Below are 22,040 nucleotides of genomic sequence, written 5' to 3'. Positions count from 1 at the left end.
TTGTTATTTCAACCTTGAAATTTTGGTCACACACACACACACACATATATATATATATATATATATATAAAGATTTAGTTTAAAGTCAAAAGATACTCTTTCTTACTAAACATCCACTTTGACTGAGATGTGTGAATCAGATTCATTTTTGAGATAAGGATAAGTGAAGATAAAGTAGTTGAAAACAATACATGGAATTTTGGGTTTGGTCATATTTGATGATGGATATCAATTAATATACAATAGTTCAAGATTTTGAGGCAATAGTTTGGGAACTATTTCCCCCCAAGTTAGCAGTGTAACTTTGTGGGTGCATCATGTTGCTATTGACGAAAGGATATCATGGTGGATATTCTTTTGTCTTTCTATTTTTTGTGGAAGATTTCGTCATTTGTTTCGATAAAAATGCTATTTGTTAAAGATGTGTACCTGTACCCTAAGGTGGTCAAATGATGTATATAAAGTTGGTTGATATAATAACATTGTAGATCGACTGACTGTTGTAACCTACAATTAACTACAATATTAAAATTTCATATTTTTTTTGTAATATTTACTATTAGTTACCATATTTACTATTTCTTACACATACTCACATGCATATTTCTCTTTGTTACTATGTTTATTATATTCAATAAAGACTAAAAGAATCTGTAACTCAAATAAATATTAAAATAGTTTATACCTTAAACACATACTATTACAATCTATAAAATAATATAACTTACATATTCCTAATTGTTTATGTTGTGCCCTAATTCTATATACAATAAGCAAATAACCTAAACAAACATAACTTAACAAATTGGGATTGAAGGAAAAACAAAAGTTGGGAGGGAAACCATATATGGAAAATGAATATAATTCATAGATGGATGAAACTAAAACAAACAATCATAAAGGTAAAAAAAAGCCCTAAAATTTCCTCTTTTTCCACCGATCACTTTTTTTAATTGTCGATTTAAAAAACCAAAGGTTGATCACTCTTAAGTGACGAATAATTCTAGTCACAATTAGTGACACAAAAAAATGTCAAAACAGATGAAAATTTTGTAGACTTTCTACTTTTTTTTCGCCAAAAAATTTCTATTTTTGTTTTCCATATTTAATGACATTTATTATCAGTTATGAATTATTTACATAAAAAATTTGTCATAAACTTCAAACAAAAACAAAAAAATGCAATTTTGGCTTGGATTAATCCTTTCCCTCTCTCCCTACATATCTTTGCTCTATTTATGTATCATTAAAAGTCAATTTTGTTGTAGAGTACAGAAATGGTATCTTATAGTTTCCATGAATGTTTTAGTGTACGGTAGTTTTGAAGTTGTTAAAAATTTGGGATTTTGAGTGATTTTAGCCATTTTAAAATCATTTTCAAATATATTTAACCAATAAATTTCTATAAAATTATATTGGTTAGTGTAATTTGAAAATGAAAATTAGTTATCATCGTGCTAGAAAACCCTTTTTTAGTAACAAATAACGTTATCAAACACATTAGTTTCATAAAAATTTAGAAACAGAAAACATGAAATGGAACTTTACTAAATGGGTCATTAGTTAATCAATTTGAGAAAAAAAAAAAAAAACAATTCACTATTTTTTTTTTTAGAAAAAATCCTTCAATAATCTAAAAACTCTCAAAATCGTTATTTACGAATTAATTGTTCAAAAAATCATTTTAAAGATCCAAAAGAGGAGAAAACATAAATTTTGAAAGTGAAATTATAGCATTACCCCTCTTCTATTGGTTTAGGGTTTTTTCCTCGTAGCCAATCATCTTCTTCTCATCCTCTCCTCCAAGCACTTTTTCAAAACCAAACTCAATAATCCGGTGCTTTCTTCTTCTCCAGCTCACTTCTCTGTCTTCTTCTCCAACACTGAGTACACCAATCGGAGATGGACAAAAGTGACACCAACCATGCGAGACTTAGAGAGATCAAGTGCGAGAGTAATATTGTTTTTTCATGTGCAACATGAGTGTATTTTGAAAATTTCAACCAGTTATTCAAAATTGTTTTTTTTTTCAAAAAATAGATCATTCAATATTTTATCCCAATTTCTAAAAGTCATATCCAAGCACATCAAACCCAAGTCCCTTATAGGACTCCCATAAAATTCTACAACAATTCCCATCTTTTATAAATCAAATTTCACAAAAGTATTTGTTTTGATTATTATTACCAACCATTTAAGCTCATTTTAGATTTGTCTAGAATTAAAATAATAACAATTTTTTAGGGTGAAATTAATTTGAATATTGAATGAAATATTTAATCAAAATTTTTCAGAGGTTACAATTAAGAAGTTTACAAAGACTGAAATATAATTAATATATATGGCAGTAGGAGGTGGCAGTTGGTGATTTGTCTGTGACGGACCCTTCTCACGTAGCAAAGTCCAACTACGTTACCCGCCAAGCCATTATTTTCCCCCCACATTTTGTAAACAAATGATTATTACTAATCTAAAGATGGAAGGAAATTGAAATGCTTTGACGAAACGGTGTATCGAACAACAGCGTAGGGTTGCGTTCAAATTTGAACGTTGAAAAATGCATTTTTTTAAATTCCTTAATTGGTTCTCCTTCTTCTTCCTTTGCTTCTCTCTGTTTTATTACTACCGCACACCCCAAATCTCTCCCTATTTCCTTCTCAATATGGCTCAAGGTTCCTCCAACTCCATTTTTGATTTCACTGTCAAGGTATTCAACTTCGTGCCTTTTCAATCTCTCTTCTTCTCTTTCATTTGTTCAGCTGATTTGTTGGATCCAAGTTTTTGAGCTATTGGTTTTCTTTTTAATTACTTTCCGCTGAATTTTGGATTAGTTGGACATTCACTTCGAAATATTTGAGATTAATTAGATTAGTTTGTTTAGTTTTTCATTTCGTCCACTTTGGCTTCTTTATTGAAGTGATTTCCTGTTTCATTCGTTTTTATTTTCACTTCGGCAATTTTTGTTTGGTTCTGGATTTGTTTTGGATATATCAGTAATGTAAGATCTAAATATCTACTCAAATGTATTCTGACTTTCAATGGATCTGTTTTGTACACTATAATTGCTTGTTCTTCATTTCTTTGACTTTGGCTTTGGGAGTATGTGAAATTGTAAAATGGATTTGTTTGCAGGATATTCGTGGGAATGATGTGAGCCTTAGTGAATACAAGGGGAAAGTTCTTCTGATAGTGAATGTTGCTTCTGAGTGGTAATTTTTGTTCTCCTCCAACTATTTGAGTGTTGGGTTGACGGTTGGTGTTCTCTTTGTGTAGAATCATTGACAACTTTTAACTCTCTTGTAATCCACTTCTTCCACGATGATATTCATGGAGATAATTACAGGATAATAATTAGTATGTGTATATTAGTTCTTAATTTAGATTAATTCGTGTTTAATTAGTTATTTTCATTTTTTAAGGCTATAAAAATAGCCACTTTAGGTTTTGTAATAGGGAGCTTTTTATTATCCATTTTGAATATTGAACTTTCTGTTACTGGAGAGTTTCTCCCTATCTTTTGGGATGAATTTCCTTTGTTTGGCCATGAATTTGGCTTGAATACCACAACTTGCTGCATCAGATACACTCTCAAATAGGCGAACATGAGATAATGAGTGATTGATTAAGTGAATTAAAGGGAGTCATGATTATATGGAAGTTAAGTAAAAAAAAAGTGCAAATGGGTCGAAGAGCGAGAGGGAAAAATGCCAAGAAAACCTGGCTGTGAGTGCTGTATTATTATTATTATTATTATTATTCTTTATCAAGATCTTTGTTGTTTTGCAGTGGTTTAACGAAGTCAAACTACAAGGAGCTGAATGTATTGTATGACAAATACAAAAATCAAGGTCAGGCATTATCATGATATTAAAATTCGTGAAGTTCTGTAGTTCAAGACTGGGGTTAGTTTAACCGATACGTATTTGGGCAGGTTTTGAGATATTGGCATTTCCTTGCAATCAGTTTGCAGGACAAGAGCCAGGAAACAATGAACAGATTCAGGAAACTGTATGCACAAGGTTCAAAGCTGAATTCCCCATCTTTGATAAGGTAAATCACAACGTGATGCAGTTTTAAACCAACCAAGATAACTTTTGAATATTTAAATATCTTGGAGTTATTTTGATATCAAATATTGTAGAAATAGGCATTTGCCTTATTAATTGAAGCAGTCCAAATCTTCATGGTTGTTAAATAAATGAGCAACACACAAGCATGGCAATAGTTTTTGTTTTGCAATAGAGAGGCGTTTCTTTTAAGTTTCTCTACCTACATCTCAGCTGATGTCTGTTATAAGATTATACACACTGAGACTATGATTTAGGATAATCATATTCTAAGCATTTATTAGCTCAGTTATATTTGCATAATAATACTAGTACTTGCATCCCACGAAATATCGGTTTCTAAGCAAAAATTTAGGATAGATTTAGTTTAACTTCAGAATCGGAGAGAATTGCTTTGTTAGCAAAATTAAATATTTCTCATTATTTTTGTTTCACTTAAAAAGCTATTCTCGAAAATTGTTCCAAACTTGCTGATAACCTGATTTCTTTAGGTTGACGTTAACGGGAAGGATGCAGCACCAATATATAAATTCCTGAAATCACAAGAGGCTGGCCGTGGACTATTTGGCGATGGCATCAAGTGGAACTTCACAAAGTTCTTAGTGAACAAAGAAGGGAAGGTAGTTGGTAGATATGCTCCAACCACCTCGCCTTCCAAGATTGAGGTTAGTACATTTTTGTGATAGCCCTAGTTAGGGATAAAAGGAATTATTACTTATTAGTATGGTTATTAGACTGTTAGGTTAGACCAACTAATGGAAAGGTTAGGTTAGACCAACTAATGGAAAGGTTAGGTTATCTTTTTTATGATATTACAACGTACTTTCAAATATGTTTCCATGTTAGGTGGCATCCTATCATTTTCCTCAGATCAAATTCATAAAGAGTAAGACTGTATTGAAAAGGCTTATTTTATATTTTTGTTTCTCATTCTGCAGAAAGATATCGAGAATCTATTGCAATCTGCTTGAAAACAAGGTCAGAACCATACACAATGAACTCCAACAGTGCTTATTTACATGGTTTGTTAGTTATGGGATTGCATATTTTCTTATTTACATGGTTTGTTAGTTATGGGATTGCGCTGACCATATTTTCTCTAAACCTTGCATACATATATACAGTGTTACGTGGTGAAATTTGAATTTTATTTAAGAGATCTTCATTCACACTTGTTAGTTGTTATCCATTTGGTCATATGTAAAAGTGAATTGTGTTACGTGGTGAAATTTAAATTTTATTTAAGAGATCTTCATTCGCACTTGTTAGTTGTTATCCATTTGGTCACATGTAAAAGTGAATTCTGTGATTGGAGCAAACTCTTTTTTCTGCCCAGCAACACCAACTAGTTTTTTCGTCTGTCAAAATGCTTTCAGGACTATGGATGAGATGATCTTGTTCCATTGAAATTATTTCTTATTTTTAAATATAAAATAGGGAAAAAAATACATTTTTTGTGCTTAGGTTTTGACCTAGTTTCTACTTCGTTGCAAATTTAGTCCAAAATTTTGATTGTAGTTTCAATTTAGTTCTCATATATCAAAATGCTACAATTTCACTCTTAGGATTTGGTCCATAGACTTCAAGATTAAGATTTTATATTTTTTTAGCACAACTTTTCATTAAACACTTTTAAAGAGTTACATTAATAGTTATTATTAATTAATTTAAAGTAATTATGAAGTAAGATTTTAAATTTAATTTTAGAAGTGAGGAAAAGAGAAATGTAATTAATTATAATAATTCCTATGATTATTTAAATTTATTAAAATAGAATAACAAAAAATAAGTATTTTAGTAAAAAAAATTTGAGGTTAAAACTGTAAAATATAAAAATTTAAGGACCAAAGTGAAACAAAATTCTAAGAGAAGTAAAATTATAACATCTTAAGTTGAAATTAAATTCAAAACTTAAAAATAAAATGTGTAACATATTAAGCCCTGAACTAAACAAAAAGTAGTAAAAAGACATTTTTCCCTATAGAATAAAAAGAGGACAATCTTGATATATAAATCCATGGATAGTAATTTTATTTTATTCAGCTTATAAACAAATGATGGCCACAGTAGAGGAAAGCTAATGTAAAAGAGATGTTTCGGAATTGAAATACCAACGTCCACGTGTACCTTTATTTACACAATTTATAATTTTCTTCTAATAGAAAATTTGACAAAAGGGTATTTGTAAAATAAATATCATAGGAATAGTCTCTTGATTAGCTAAAAGTATTTGTAAACTTAGTAAACAACAAGAGAGCAAAATGTATAAAATTAATGCACAATGAAGATGTCTAACTATATCTGAATTTGATATTGTATAATGCATGGGTGCGAGAATCAAATGTTCTAATCTCAAGGTTCATAATACAAGTCCAACAAAATGAGTGCCAACACCAATTGAGAGCATAAGAAGGATTTCTTCTTTGAATTTTACTGTTAATAACGAGGCCAACAAGAGATACAGACCAACTGAAGAAGGCACTTCTTCGGGATCATAAAGACTCCAAAAGATATTTACAAAGGAAAGCTAGGATGACCTGAATCGCCTCTATGATAGTTGACTGCACAGATAGGGGTAAAAGCACCGTGCCGGTGCAGAAGTGGAGTTAGACAAGAGAAGAAAGATTTCATAGTAAAGCATCCACTACTATCAAGCTTCCAGATTCTGCAATCTTTCTTTTCTATGGCAACATTTTCGCTACGAGGATGCTTGGGAATAGTTACGATAATCAAGTCAAAGAGAGTTTTTAAATAAAGATTAAGGGCAGGTATGTGAGTGAATTTAAAATGGTAAGAGAATTGATTTTGTGATTTTTAAAAATTAGTAATGAAATATGCTTTTGATCATTCAAAGCCAATGAATTTTGGTGATCTAAAAATTACATCTAAAAGTGTAGAATTAAGTATTCAAGATTTCATAGTAATTTTAGTAATTTCGAAACAACTCTCAAACATGCACTAAAATTGATAACATACCTAGCTGAGGACCAATCTTTGATGTGATTAGTGTTGATCTGATGCTTGACACGTGAAAGGTCAGCTTTTGAATGAATTTTTCCTTTCCTAGAGACCTAAACTCACCCACTGCCCTTTCCTTTTCCTTTTCTACTTGTCCTACCCCATTTTCAGGAAAATGTAGGACAAGCTTGAATTCTTTGCCTTCTTGCCCTCTTTGTTGCCAATTGCCATTGTGTTGTCCTGGGGTGAATTCTGGAGAAAAAAGAAACAAACGTTATTTGGATTCAGCTGAAAAAAAATACAAGATACGGTCTTATAAGCTAAAACTGAAGTTTTGTAAGCAAGTGATGCTAACCGATATGATCCTCATCAAAGCTAGTTCAAGTGGTAAACTCTCTAAACTTGAATGCAGATCTTGGTTGATTGGGAACACGTTCACTGGAAGGGCCTACAAGAGAAGCTCAAGCTTCAAAGACTTTAAAGGACTCAAAATATGTTAACGTCAACAATGAGCTTTTGTACGTTTAGTTTAGGATATCAGGACAGATAAAACCTCATGCAATTTTGTCACATTAAAACGAAAACACAGTCTCAAAAAGAAAGTTTATGAGAATATATTGAAGTTTCGAATTTTCATTGATCATATTATTTATTAGATAAAAGAAAGTATCCCGATCGAATAGAATGATTCCACATTATGACTGATGAAAGGAGAGGAAAAAACCCTATGGGTTACTCTAGCAAACACAGCATAATCTGTGACCTCAGATACTTTTTCTTAGTAGGCTAGGGAATATCATCAAAATATTTTTGGCCTTTTATTTTCATAAACACATTTTGAATTGCTCAATCCGAATCCAGGATCAATCTGCGTTGAGAAAGAATTAGAGTCTGTAAATATACAAAAACGTGCATGCAGCATGTAGGAGTTTTCGGTCAATCAAGAAGCTTCCAAACACAATGGAGCGTGCATTAATGTTGGTATTGCTATTGCAGCAAATCAAATATATCAAGCATGAGAAATCTACTACTCACAAGTTCTTTGAGAGTGGGAGAGAAATTTCTCATGATGAATTTCTCGTTCTTGACTCATGTTGGTGGACTCCGTCCATCTTCTGCAGCAACTCTCGTGCAATCTTAAACTTACCCTTCTTTTGAAATGCACTCTCAAACGCATCTCTAACATATATAGGAGGAGACAAACCCTTTTCAAGCATTGACTTCATCTTTTCATACGCAGCCTCCAGTTGTCCTTGTTTACAAAGCTTCTGCAAAATTTGGGCTTCCCATTTCATTTCCAGCTTCAAGCACAGATCAATTTGCCCATGTTCTCTCATTAGTTTATCCACTATACTATACACATGAAAATGAGGAGACATGCCTAAACTCAACATTTCTTTCAATAAACCGTAGGCAGCTGACCAATCCCTATTTTCACCGTAGGCATGGATTAACGCCGAATAAGTAACATGATCAGGTGCACATCTTTTCTTGTTCATAATCCCAAACACCCTTTCAGCACTATCCAAATTTCCTAATTTGCATAACATGCAAATAACATAATTGTAAATAGCCAATTTTGGCTTCATGCCCTGAGAAAGCATCCTCCCAAACAGATCACTAGCTTCGTCTACGTGACGATGTTCACATAATGCTTTCATCACAACAGAATAACACTCTTCAGCACATCTAAGCTTGTCACCCTCAACAACCTTCAATACTCTAATTGCTTCTTGCATTTGACCTAACCGACAAAGCTCTGAGATGAGCTGAACTGTTACAAAAGAACTGGGAACTAAACTCAGCTTATTAGCTGCCCAAAAAATCCCAACTGCAGGTTCAATGGCACCGCTCTTCGGATTCACATTTGGAACTAGAACGGTAAAAGGTCTATAAGTACTATTGACCCTAACTTTTTCTACAGCCCCTTCTTTAGCACTCAAAGAACACAAATTCCCAATGAGAATGTTCACAGCAGTTCGAGTAGGTACCAAACCTGCCCTATACATTTCACCAAACGCTTCAATAGCTGTACTATACCTACCAAATTTACACAATCCAATTATAACATTACTGTATGAATATTTATCAGGCAATTCAATTCTTCTGAAAATCTTTAGAGCAGTATCAATCAATTCCCCAGTTGGTTCCTTCTTACAAAGTGCATAAAGCATGTTGTTAAAGACCAGATTATCAGGTTTACACCCAAATTTTGGTTCCATTTCTTCAAACAAGCAAAGTGCTTCTCTAACCCTCCCCTGCCTACCCAAAAATCTAATACAAATTGAAAATGTTCGACAAGAAATCCGACCCTTATGAGACAACACAGTCACTAAAAGACACTTCATATCATCAAACAATTTCCTCCTACCTAAGAAATCAGCCATATACTCAACCACGGACGCATCAAACCGAAACCCCATTTGCAATCCGGACCAAGAGAAGAATTCTAGCGTTTTAGCCCGACCTAACAGCTTATAATTCATCAGAATTTGAAGCACGAAATCCGAACTTAAGTTGTCTTTGAACCTTTTCAATAAATGATCAAGATCGAGATTAGGTGTTTGGGGATTTTTGTTTGAAAGTAAAGAACATACTGAGTTGACGACATCGGAAGAGCCGAGGGTGTTCGGAGACCGAGGAGTTGGGGCAGTTCGCGAAGTGGGTCTTCTTGCAAGAGCTCTTGGAGCTATGGCAATGTGGTTAGTGGTCTTTGAAGTGCTGAAAAAGTGTGAGGAGGAGCCATGGAAATGAAGAGAAAGGAGTTTGAGCAACGCCGAAGAGCTCCTAATCGTTACCAACATCGACGATTTTGTAGTGCCGAAGCAGAGCCGATAGTTTCGACCTTGAAAGTTCTCGCTGTGCTCTTCTTCGCCCAAAGGCCAAAGCTTTCTAAATTTCCATATTTCTATAAATTTTTTTCAAAAATAAAAACATTAAAAAAACTATAAAATCATAAAAGTTATTCCTCAATTTCTATATTAAAATAACATAAAATCCAAAAAAAAGTATTTACAAATGTATAAAAATATCATATAAACTAAGATAAAAGAATTTTGTAAATATTTTTATTGGATGTTCACTTTTGGTCCTATGTATTATGTATTATTTGATTCAAAATAGTTATGATATGTAAATTTTAATAACAAGTAAGCCAAAGTTAATTTAATCTATTAATCTAAGAATTATTTTTAAATATAATAGAATATATTAAAATTTTTATAAAATAAAGAAAAATTTCATAATCTATGAACAGTTAGGTAAACATTCATTGAAGTATATTTGGTGATTATCGATCTAATTAGATAATTTTGTTATATTTTGTAAATAGTTTTAATATTTTTATCATTTTTAAAATATTTAATTATATATATATATATATATATATAAACTATTTAAAATGGTGGAACTAACTCAATGACTTGATATAAAAGAGCTAAATATTAAAAAGAATGATTTAATAATATTTTAATTTCTAAACTTCCTACCGAACTATTTTGAAAAATTAAATATTATATTTGAGTCTCTAAATGTTGTATGATAATCTATTTTATTTTTCGGTTAAATTTTTAAAAAATAGTTATGATCTTTCTTGTTGATTTCACCAAATAATTGAAAAGTTTCACTATTACACTCTAACATTAAAATATTATTTATTATTTCTTCTTTTTATTTATTTTTAAATAAGATAAAAATCGACCAAAACGAAATTCTCAAATATAATAAAATAAATTAAAATATAGCAAGATTTTAGATATTATAAACGATAGAATCATACATTATAGAAATAGATAGAAAGCTAACGTAGAATTTAAAATTTTTACTATATTTTATAATTAATTTGTTAAATTTGATATTTTTAACAATTTATCTTGACGAACGAGCAATACTAACATGTAAAAATCGGACAACGAACATTTTCATCGATTATTATTCATATTTTATCCATATTCCATTTCAACCATTTGTAAATTGACAAATGTTTATATTTTTATAATTGATTTCTATGAGGCAAACGAAAAAGAAAAATAAATCACAAACTTATCACGTCTTCATTGTGATAACTTATTATATGAACAACCTAACTTTACCTTAACTAACATTCATTACTTCTAAAGTCCAATTTGTAGTTCTTCCACTAAAACGTGTAAACGGTCGAATTTTCGATCTTAACATCAATCCATTAATATATTATACACTAAAATGGATTAACTCATCCAACCAAAAAGGAAAATCACAATCACATCACATAGCTTTCAAATTGAAAAAAGCAAAGGCTTAGAAGAAGTTTGGAAAAGGTCAGATATGTTTTGAAGTATCAAAATGAAATACTAAAACCATTCTTTAACATTATCTGAAATTACCACCCAATTACTAAGTTGACAATTCTCATATAAAAAAGGCAAAAGCTTTGTGCATTTGGCCCAATAATTGGGAGGTTAGGAGATTGGACAAATATTTTTTTCTTTTGTAATATCATTACTTTTTCATAATAATCTGAAGTTAGAATCTTGTTTTTAATATAATAATCAATGTGTCAATTCAATGTTGACCATTCTTTATAAATTTGTAATTGAATTTGTTTCCCTTTTTTAAATTATCACTTTTACATTTCAAATACCCATTATTTTAAATTCTTAAAGTTTCCCTTTCAAAATAGAATATCAAACTTTTGATTATAGTGTTTTACTTGTATTACAAAACTTAAATACCATAGTTTTGATATATATATATGTATAGTAGTTTTAGGGTAAAATATTAAAAACCAAACAATTATGAAACTAAGCTCTACTTATATTTAATTGAGAAAAAATGCTTAATATTTAAAAAATTAATATCAAATCTATTTTTGACATTTGAATTCATAACTAAATCTTAAAAAAAAAAAGTAAGTAAAATTGCCTTCTAAAGTTTGAAACTTTGTGAGAATTTATTAAATTGATTCATAGACAAATAAATATTTTATTTTCTAAGAATTGAGTTAAGTTGTTAATTATGGTTGGAAAGAGTAATTAGAGGAGTTAACATGAATAACAAAAGTAAGAAATACCAATAAGGATGTGATAGATCTTTCAATCGTTTTATTAATTTAATCATCCATCTCAATTACATGTTGGTTGTCAAACGCTTTTGAGACAAACAAAAAAGTAAAGTTAAATTCTCCCAATCTTCTCTTCTCTTTGGCAAAACCATGGCCTGAACTCAAGAACTAAACTACAAGGACATCATAAGGCAACAACCTTTCTACAAATACAACATAAACCAAAGATTTCCTTTTCCTTTGGCATCAAGGCCCTCAGGTAGATTAGAAAATCAGAAGTAGAGACGAAATCAAGACTGTTAAGTTCCCCGGCCTCTAATTTCAAGTTGTTGAATGGCAGAAACTAGAGGACATTACCCACCAACAACCCAAAATAAGAAACCAAAAATTTCTCTACTTAGACATTGAAACAACAAAGAATGAACTTTCTGCCCTGTGCTTTCCTTTGGAAAAACCTGATAGTTAGTAAAGTCAGGGTCAGTTACCTACAGAATGGGGTGAAAACAGAGAAGAGAAGAACCACTTTGGGGGTTAGCACAGTTAGTTACCTCAGCCATATGCAAAAAGGTCAGTGAAAGAGACTTGGGTGTTGGGTGTGGTTATGGAAGCTAAGCTCTCAAAGTCAAAACCACTGCATAAAAACCACCAACTAATGTTTAAATTTAAACCAAAACAAAATGGAGATATAGAATTGATGAACTCATAACATTATTATGATCAATTTATTCTCAAATTTACAAAAAAGAACTACATATTTTACAAAATCTATCTCAGTCAGACTCATTTTGGTGTATGGTTAATCTCAAACCTGACACATTCTTCTTCTTCTTCTTCTTCATAAGTCAGACTCATCAAACGACCCGTTTGTTCATTCAATCATTCAATCTATCTTTTCTTGGAACCTTTGCAACGTCGTCAAACCATAAGGCTAGGTTACTAGTGCAAAAAGATGCATTCATTTTCTCATCCCAAATCAAAACTTCCATTCCATGGTCTTCTTAGTTGCATAGTCTAACAGTACATGCCACTGCCTGAGCCCAAAATTTGAGCCTCGCTTTAACATCTTCTGGATGATCACCTGTATCAGCAAAACAGCTTCAAAAGTTCAGAAGAATGTCTTATCTTACCCCAAGTACACTTAAATCTTTTTTTGTCAATATTTTCTTAACACCCGTGGAGTCCTAAAATTATCAAGGTAGTTCAAAAAATGACAGAAAAAAGACTAGATTGTAAAATCCCCTGTCATAAATCATGTTGAATCAATATTTATTTTCAATGCTTTTTTTTAAGGAAAACAATTTATTTTCTATATATATTCAAGATAAGATTACACGTAAAACAGGGTAGATAACCAGCTTGTAAAATTGGGACCGCAAGAATTCATAGTGATAAGCACAAGATAGAGTGAAGACAAATTCAGGACTTTTGACTTCACCCCACCAGTACAGAACAAACATCCAACCAGCTAGAAGTAGAAAAAACCACATTCTCATTGAGGAAAAAAAAAACAGACTCATTTTCTCAAGAGAAGTAGGGGAAAAATGAAAGTTTAAGTCTTAGATCTCTGAAATTTCAAAATTACTACTCTGTTTTAACCTTGAAACTTTCTTTTCTAAAAGGAAAATCTGTTTTAGTCCCTAAGTTTCCATAATCAACACAAACTTAAAGATAAATATAGAGACCGCCCAGTTGATTTCAAGCAATTATCCATACAAGTTGAGAGACAAAAAGTTCAGTCAACTAAGAAACAAGATCAGCTCATTCTCAATTCAAACTCCTTAAGAAGAAAAGAGGGCAAAAAAAACGATCTACACAATCAAGATAAAACAAAAATGTACGATGTGCAAACAAATCCAGTTCCAAAATCAAGATCCCAGAGAAAAACGGGCACTCACCAGGACTGGAGATCTTCCAATTCGCAATCGGACTGGAAACAGAAGAGCAAGAGTCGGCCGGAACCGCCGAAGCCGGCGAACTCTCCGGCGACTTCTGGTGATCGTCCATGTACTTCTGGCTCATGGAATAACAGAGCTCCAAAGCCGGGAGAGTGTTACAGAGCTCCGGAATCTCATCATAGCTAAAACCAAAGCCTAGATCTACACAGCCTTTAAGCTCATCAAGATCCTCATCCGTCAAGCTCTTAGTCCTCATCAAATCATCCTCATCCTCAACAAACCCTTCAAGCAAAACCTGACTCCTCTTCTTCATCATCCTCTTCTTCACCCCCATTTGAGCCGACTCATCGAAATCCGAATCCGTCCCAATTCCCTCACCTCCGTCAATGGAAGTTTCATCATCTGGGTCTTCTCGAATTCCGTTAACAGAAGAAACCCACGTTTGAGATTCGGTAAAGAAATCACTTCCCATTTTCCTTGGCTTTTGAATTCTCGCTTCTCTCTTTTCTCTCTGTCTTTAAAACGTGTCCGCAACAGAGTTGGAGAGAGGAGGTTGGGTTTATAAAGCAGAGTAAAATTATTTTAAATTTTGTTTTTTCTTTTATTTAATTTCGATGTATGCATGTATGCATGCATGTCTGTATGTTATGTTTGGACATGAGACATTATGATGCCATTTCATAAGAATATGACGTGGAAATGGACAGCTGTACCTAGAAGCTTGGATGATGACAAAGAATGGAGGGGTGGGGACACGGGGTTCCCATGTGGGGTCAGGAGATTCCATCAATAAGAGGACGACAACGTGGGCTCTGGGGCCCTCTCACTCCAACAGGTGGTGTTTCGGTGTTCATCCTTCATCCTTCATCCTTTCTTTCTTACGTATTTGCATAATCACATCCACATCCACATCCACATCTTATAATGTTATATATACAAAATACAAAATACAATTTCCCTTTTTCTTTTCTTGGTATTACTTTTATGAGATTTATTTTGTTTCTTTCCAAATTTGTTCTTTAATTTCTTTTTAACTATATTTATTATATTATAAAAATTTAAAATTTCACTAAAAATAAAAAAAAACAAACATAGTTTAGTCGTAATTGACGGGTATTAATTTTTAAAATTATATATATAATTAAAAATTATTACTTACACAAATAAAAATATTATTAATGTTAGATTTATAGTTCATGATTATATTCTTAAGCTTATGAACTTGACAAAGTCTTTAATCAAATATTAGTTTCATCGATATCACTTAAACGAAAGTTTTTACAAGTTGAATTTTTCACGAGCATCATTCTAGGACTCTATCTAATGTTTTTAATTCCAACAAAATTATATTTTGAGTAATCTAAAAGAAATAAATGTACTCATATCAAATCATTATTAATTAATTTATTGTTATTGCAAATTTAAACAACCACTTAATTATTCTTAGACTAGACTCATGATATATATAAATATCTAATTAATTTCATTAGCAAGGTTTTTAAGTAAGATATAATTTAAGATCACAAAGTTGAGCACCATTATTAAGATTATCATACATTTCAAAATATTTGGGAAAAAAAACACTACTTTATATTTTCTTAGAATAAAGTGATGATCATAAGGGAACAAATTGGAATTTCTTTTAAAAATATTTATCCATAAAAAGCTAAATAACTTTTGCTAAATTTGGGAATATTAGATAAATCTAGACCATTCATGTTTGGCACGTGCTGATCTGACACGTGGGAATCAATGTAATCACATGTTGGATTCATGTATTCTTCTTGCAAAGCAAAACAAAAAAGGGCCAAATAGATTTCAATCCTTTTATGTATATCCATTTTTTCAATATTATAATTTTCTTTTTCTTTTCTCTTTCTCCTCTTTTGTTATTTAACGATTATGCTTTGTCGATATTTTCTCTCTCGATATTAAGAATAACAAACCTCCACGTACCATTACGATAATAGATTAGCGATATACTTTGAAGTATAAAATTTATGAAATTTTATACTAATTGAGATCTTAATTGTTTATACTCAGTCAAAGTGAAATTCTGTTTGCAAACTTTGAACAATAAATCTTTTTTCAAACAAAGTAACACTTTGAGCCTCTTCGTTATTCGTCGTCTCCTCTTGACTATTTATGAGATTTTGTTTTTTTCAAGACCAAAATATAGTTTTTGGTCAGTATCATCTCTTGCTTTTCTCAAATTTTTTTTGTAATTATAATAATAGCAATTTTAGAAATAATAATTAAATATATAACAATATTATTTTTAAAAAATGTATATATATCAAAGTCTATCTATCGTTGATAGACTCTTATGGTCTACCAGTGATAGATTTTGTTATATGTACAATTTTTTTTAAAAATATTATTATATATACTAATATTTTGAATTTAATTGTTATATGTGTAACTATTTCCAATTCATTTTCTTTTGAATAAAGATGTATCTACTCTCAAAAACCTATTGAATACGGTAGATCTTTAGCTAATTTGATAGACCTATACTTGTTTGTTGCAATTTAAACGCTTTTTGTTTGAAATTTTAGAATATCACTAACACAACTAAATTTAGTCCATGGCTATACCAATCCTTATCCTACCATTGGAGAGAATTGTTCACACTTACCTACTCGATTAAGATCAATTTTATTTGCCTTCCTAACACAACTCTAAAATTTAGACCCTTTTAAATCTTGTAAGTTGAATTTGTTTTAAACAATATTATTCTAGTAAAATCGAAGTGGAACCGATTCGAACCACAGTCTCGTAGTTGTTTTGGATTTGATTTGTATATAAAACACTCTAATAAATTTGATTAGGAAAGAGTAAACTTGGTTTACTTGGGGAAAAGGGCATGCATTGATGATAATTATTATCATACAAAATTGAATTTCAGATTTATATGCTTAGTTCATTGGAATTTATTTTTTGATGTTGACAAATTAACGTTATTTTAAACATTGAGTTGAACATATGGAATTGAGATTGCAATGTAATAGTTTTTTAAATAATGAAAAAAAAATTAGACAATCTTTCCAAATCAAGCTTGAAAAAGATATTGATGTTATCCAATTCCTTCCATTTTCAAACCATTGTTTAGCTTTAAATTTTATGTTATCAGAAAGTTTAATTTATTCCAAATTACTTACACGTTGTTTTTAACAAAATAAATAAATAAAAACTTCCTTACGCTTCATAGATAAAAATCCTACAAATTTAAATAAGAAATTTGAGAATTGATCCAAATGAAAACATTCAACAGAAATGTATATATTTTATTGGTAAATAGTAACTACGAGTTCTTTTAAGTTTTTATTGATCTCTCATTTTGATTCACTTACGTTTTTCTCTAACATTAATACCCATTTAGTAATAGAAATCGATTCAAGTTAATCATTGATAGAGGTTGATAAGAGTCTATTAGTACGAATTTTTTTTAACAAATGATTCAAAATTTCTCTACAATCTATGTGTGTGGGTACCATTTTTTTCCCTTTTCAAAAAGATTACTTTTTATGAACGTCATTATTACTACACATATGAGCCCCATTGCATAGAGCAGCTTACCACTAATAGTTTGGTTAAAATGTTTCCAAATAAAATATAAAACATAGACGTTATGATAATGATGAGAAAAAAAGGCATATTGATACACTTTATGCCTTTACAAGTGGAATAGGTTAGGAAAAATGAAGCCTAGAGAAAAAGTTTAATTTGGTTAGAGTCATTTTGACTAACCTCTCCTAAGCTATAAGGCATATATTATTCTACCTGACCCATGTGACCATCAAAATCTCCAAACCTAAATGATATGACTCTTACACACACCTACAAAAATAAAAGAGAAATAGTTGATCTACAAAGTACTATATAATATTATAAACAAACATGATGAACTTATATTTATATGGAAACAAAAATAGAAGAAATAATTGGGTCATTCTAATTATAAACAATTCTTCCAAACCATGAATATATATATATAAACAAGAAAACATGGGAGGAGTGTGAGTGAGAGTGATTCGTTTTTTTCGACAAATTATTATATTAAAACTTTCGTTGCACCAGTACATTAAAAAGCGATCCTATGTTAACCCTCTCTTTATGCATTTTCTAATATGAGAGTACATAAACTTTGATGAGAGAGCTCTTGTGATTGAAATCAAACAAGATTTATTTAGTGTGATTTTAACACTACTTTTTTATATGATAGTTTTTTCTCTCGATGGATCGTAACTTTTTCACATACGTGTAAGTTATAGAAAAAGAGAAAATGGAGTAATCTTGTATGTATTAATGTCTCAAAACCCACGAAGTAAAAGAAAGAAGAAAGATGGAGGGAAAGAGATAGAGAAGAGAGGGAAATGGGGATAAAGGGAAGAATTTAGGTCATGACATGGGGTGTGGCAAAACCCACAAACTAAAACTAAACAAAATGTAATAAAACAAGAAACGTGAGAGAGAGAGGGACACATGTGGACACAATTGTGATTGAGTTGCTTTTCAGCAAAGGTATCCAATCCAAAAAGGAATTACTTTTTTCAAGTTTAAAAGATTAAAAGAAAGAAAGAAAAAAGGATTGCACAAGAGAATCATGATAAATCTTGTGGTTTGTAAATGGAATTGAGAGAAAAAGGGGTTCTTTTTTCCTTTTCCATTTCTTTTTTACTTTAACACTTAGAGACAAATTAGTTTTTTCAGAAAGGTTTCCTCCCTCTCCCCCACACCACAAAAGAAGACAAAAGAAAGAAGAAAACATTATACATGTTCTCTCATTACTTTTCTCTTGTGTGATTGGTAGAGAGACATGTCAAACAATAGTGCATATACTCAATGTTTTATGAAGTTGATAATTAAATACAGAACACAAGATATGCACAACATAAAATATTGGATTTGGATTTAAATAAATCAAACTACCTAATCCTAATAACTTAACCATTGTGTTGAGGATCATTTTGGACCGGTATAGTTACGAGTTCATAAGAAGGTAGAACTCTGGCTAGGAAAAGGATTGCTACATATAAAATAGAGGAATGTAAGAAACGTGATAATGAACCAAGTGAGGAAAGGACCACCCGAAATAAAAAAGGTTGAGCCGAATGGTCCAACTAACTCACGCATCTCGACATTGGAAGAGAAGCTCGAGGGTGCTCTACTAGACCTTTGAAGGCCCACTTTCCATGGGTTGTGATATCCTAGCTAGCCTCCATAGATGGCTTGTCTTACCCTCTTCTAATTTGTTTAAGGTTTGGCAATTACCCTAAGTCTACTCCACAGTAAATAAGGGTTCATAGCTAGACATTGCCAACGAAAGTACTTTTCCTTTACCTTGCTTTCACCTCTTGCTAAACATTGACTTAAGCATATCGAGGGTTATATGCAGAGAGTGATGTTTTCTTTTTCTAGTCTTGTAGTTCGTCTTTTCCTCCCCCAAAGATTATAAATTTAGTTTTGAAAACATGTGACGACTATCAAACATGTCTTCCTGTGTTTTTATTTTGTTATCAAAATAATAGGGTAAACAAAACTAAACTAAACTCAAGTTTGATAGAGATAATCTAAATGATTATTTTGTTTAAAATCACTCTAGCTAAAACATATTTTACTTAATAAAGAAAAATTCACACTTAATTATAAGAAATATCTTTTAATAATTTAAATAATAATGTCAAAAGCAATTTCAATCCTGGGCACTATAAATTGTTTTGTGTCCGATTATAGAGTGTTATCTTTTTATCTCTTTGTCAATCTATTTAATTAATATCATCTTACGCTAATCATAAATCTTTTGATATCATCCACAAAATTTTGATGATAAATTCATCGCCAAATGTGGATCAAGTTGTGACACATTTTTAATCAGGTCACATCAAATTAACTCTAAACCAAATTATTATATAGTGAACTCATAAAAAATACTACAAACAAACAAAATTTCCACAAATACAATCGTCGAAAAATTGTAAAATGCATCAGAATATCGAAAAAACCTCACTTTATGATAATATTGAATTATTATGTGTGATTTCAATAACAAAAATATGTATGTTGTTTTCTTATTATAAGTTTAAAATGTATTTTGTTTGGGATGTAAAAATTGTTAGAAAAAGCTCACACTCGTAAAACATACAAATTAAATAAATTTAACTAAAGTTAGTATACTAAATTAAACTAAAACGTTTTTAACTAGAAAATCTTATAGGCTTGAAGTTCATCCACGTTTTTTAATTTGAACTAGACTACGACAAAACTAAAATGAAGTTTTTTTTATAAAAAAGTATAACAATTTAAAATATAAATCCAAAAAATTTAAAAATACTCTCATTTAACTCTTTCAATCCTTAAAATCATTTACTAAATCAATTTTTTTTATAAAATATAAAGATCACGAAATTAAAATTAAAAAGAGTAAATGTAGGAATGAAGAAAAATTAATTTGATTTTAATAAAAGGGAAAAGAGAAAAAAGAAGAGGGGCATTTTAGGAATGAAGGTATAATATGTTGAAAGAGTAGTTTAGCATATGGTTGATAAACATGCACCATATGATTATGTTGTGGCTCTTAGCCAATCTATGTGTGTATGATACTCCAATGATATATATCCTATATATATGTGTGTGTATATATATATATATATCGAAAGAAATAAAGAAAATATTCTAAGAATCTTCATTTGTTTATATATTTGTTTGTGATTGAACCAAATCAATCATTATCTAAATATTAACTGATTAATTATATATGTAGAAATAAAAGTCCCACTTGCCCATAAAATCTGCCACTACCTTACCTGCTTATTTGGTGTGCCCACTTCACGTTTCTCACATCCCATTCTTTTTTTAATCTCTAATTATTTTTTCTTTTTCTTTTATACAATCAAATCAATATTAATATTACAAAATTTCACAATTATTTTTCGTTTTCTGTCTTTCTAACATAAATAAAATAAAATATCTTCTTCCCATAGGATATTCCCCAAATATAGGATCATATCCTCTCTCTTCAAAATCACTTTAAAAACTATTTTTTAAAAAAGTTTATGAATATTACTTCCACCGATTTCTTCCTTTTTGTCTATTATTTTAAAATCTAAACCAATTTTGAAAATTTTAAAAAAAAATTCCTAAAAAACCTTTTCTTAAAAGAAAATTTAAACAAGTAAATTAGTGTAAGAATATATATATATATAGAATGTAGACTTAGTTTTTAATTTATTTTTTTTATCAAAGAATGGTTGGTTGAACTACAAATATCTATATATTATATATATGAAAGATTTGATGTGGATCTTAGACATTGGAAGTTCTAATGAGTAGGATTGGAAGTTCTAATGAGTAGGTAGCAAATATATCTAAAATAAAAAGTAGAGATTCAACTCTTTTTTTTTTTCTCTCACAAAAGTCATGAATGAAAAGTTATTAATCGATTGACTTTGGTTATAAATAATAAATTAACTTTCTTTTTATTAGGTTTGATTGGTAAAATGTGAAGTTCATCGACTATGATCCATTATGATTACTATATAATAAAAAAGAGATATTTTTTGATTCATTACGAATATATAACATTTATCTCTATATAATTAATTAAATGTTAATAATAGGTTCTCACTACTTATATTATTATTTTTGAAAAGTATAATTTTATTACAATGTGTTATATTACTCTTTAAAGTATTAATATTTTATCTAAATTACATTACGAATTAGGGAAATTGTAAAAATTAAACAAAACCCCACATCTTGCTTTTTATTGATTTTGTTCTTTTAATATTTTTTTTTGTGAGTTTTTAATTTTATTTGAATTTTCAATGATTACCACATTCTTTTTTTTTCTAAAACAAAATGATTACTCTAATCCCTTCTACCATGATATATAATGAATGAATAATTTGAATTTGAACTAATTCATGGAATCCCATAGAGAGATCACTTTTTCTACCAAAAACATTGGAAAGATATTTTTGGAGATGATAGCAAGTTGAGAATGAGAGTTATTGTTTGGACAAATAATTAATATCTAACATTCAAAGTATTTTTCATACATGTTTAAAAGAGAGACGA

At 30.3% G+C, this 22,040-nt stretch overlaps 3 protein-coding genes across 6 annotated transcripts; 1 reads left to right on the top strand and 2 right to left on the bottom strand.

The window, feature by feature from the left end:
- The first annotated feature begins 1,795 nt into the window (after positions 1–1,795).
- LOC101213073 (probable phospholipid hydroperoxide glutathione peroxidase) lies at positions 1,796–5,342 on the top strand. Of its 2 annotated transcripts, XM_031883800.1 has the most exons (7): positions 1,796–1,946; positions 2,349–2,707; positions 3,133–3,209; positions 3,787–3,848; positions 3,932–4,050; positions 4,559–4,732; positions 5,006–5,342. In XM_031883800.1, the coding sequence occupies exons 2-7, from the start codon at positions 2,558–2,560 to the stop codon at positions 5,036–5,038; spliced, it is 615 nt and encodes a 204-aa protein (XP_031739660.1). In that variant the 5' UTR covers positions 1,796–1,946; positions 2,349–2,557; the 3' UTR covers positions 5,039–5,342. The 2 variants fall into 2 exon arrangements, with proteins under 2 accessions (XP_031739660.1, XP_004152107.1); XM_004152059.3 differs by having other exon boundaries at positions 1,801–2,707.
- Positions 5,343–6,261: 919 nt separating this feature from the next.
- On the bottom strand, positions 6,262–9,923 carry LOC101218737 (pentatricopeptide repeat-containing protein At4g20090). Of its 2 annotated transcripts, XM_031884817.1 has the most exons (5): positions 9,635–9,923; positions 8,061–9,499; positions 7,381–7,473; positions 7,044–7,277; positions 6,262–6,628 (listed from the first exon to the last, which is right to left on the bottom strand). In XM_031884817.1, exons 1-2 carry the CDS (start codon positions 9,827–9,829, stop codon positions 8,090–8,092), a joined length of 1,605 nt encoding a protein of 534 aa, XP_031740677.1. In that variant the 5' UTR covers positions 9,830–9,923; the 3' UTR covers positions 6,262–6,628; positions 7,044–7,277; positions 7,381–7,473; positions 8,061–8,089. The 2 variants fall into 2 exon arrangements, with proteins under 2 accessions (XP_031740677.1, XP_004152299.1); XM_004152251.3 differs by having other exon boundaries at positions 8,061–9,922.
- Positions 9,924–12,072: 2,149 nt separating this feature from the next.
- LOC101213317 lies at positions 12,073–14,512 on the bottom strand. Of its 2 annotated transcripts, XR_004216199.1 has the most exons (4): positions 13,962–14,512; positions 12,875–13,144; positions 12,615–12,697; positions 12,073–12,521 (listed from the first exon to the last, which is right to left on the bottom strand). XR_004216199.1 is itself a non-coding variant. In XM_004152060.3 (2 exons), exons 1-2 carry the CDS (start codon positions 14,431–14,433, stop codon positions 13,065–13,067), a joined length of 552 nt encoding a protein of 183 aa, XP_004152108.1. In that variant the 5' UTR covers positions 14,434–14,512; the 3' UTR covers positions 12,728–13,064. The 2 variants fall into 2 exon arrangements, 1 of the variants encoding a protein (XP_004152108.1); XM_004152060.3 differs by lacking the exons at positions 12,073–12,521; positions 12,615–12,697 and having other exon boundaries at positions 12,728–13,144.
- Between the last annotated feature and the right edge of the window lie 7,528 nt (positions 14,513–22,040).

Source organism: Cucumis sativus, chromosome 4 (assembly GCF_000004075.3).
Source record: "Cucumis sativus cultivar 9930 chromosome 4, Cucumber_9930_V3, whole genome shotgun sequence".
Lineage (NCBI taxonomy): Eukaryota > Viridiplantae > Streptophyta > Magnoliopsida > Cucurbitales > Cucurbitaceae > Cucumis > Cucumis sativus.
The sequence above is the reverse complement of the archived record's forward strand: the minus strand, read 5'-3'. Positions and strand labels throughout refer to the sequence as shown.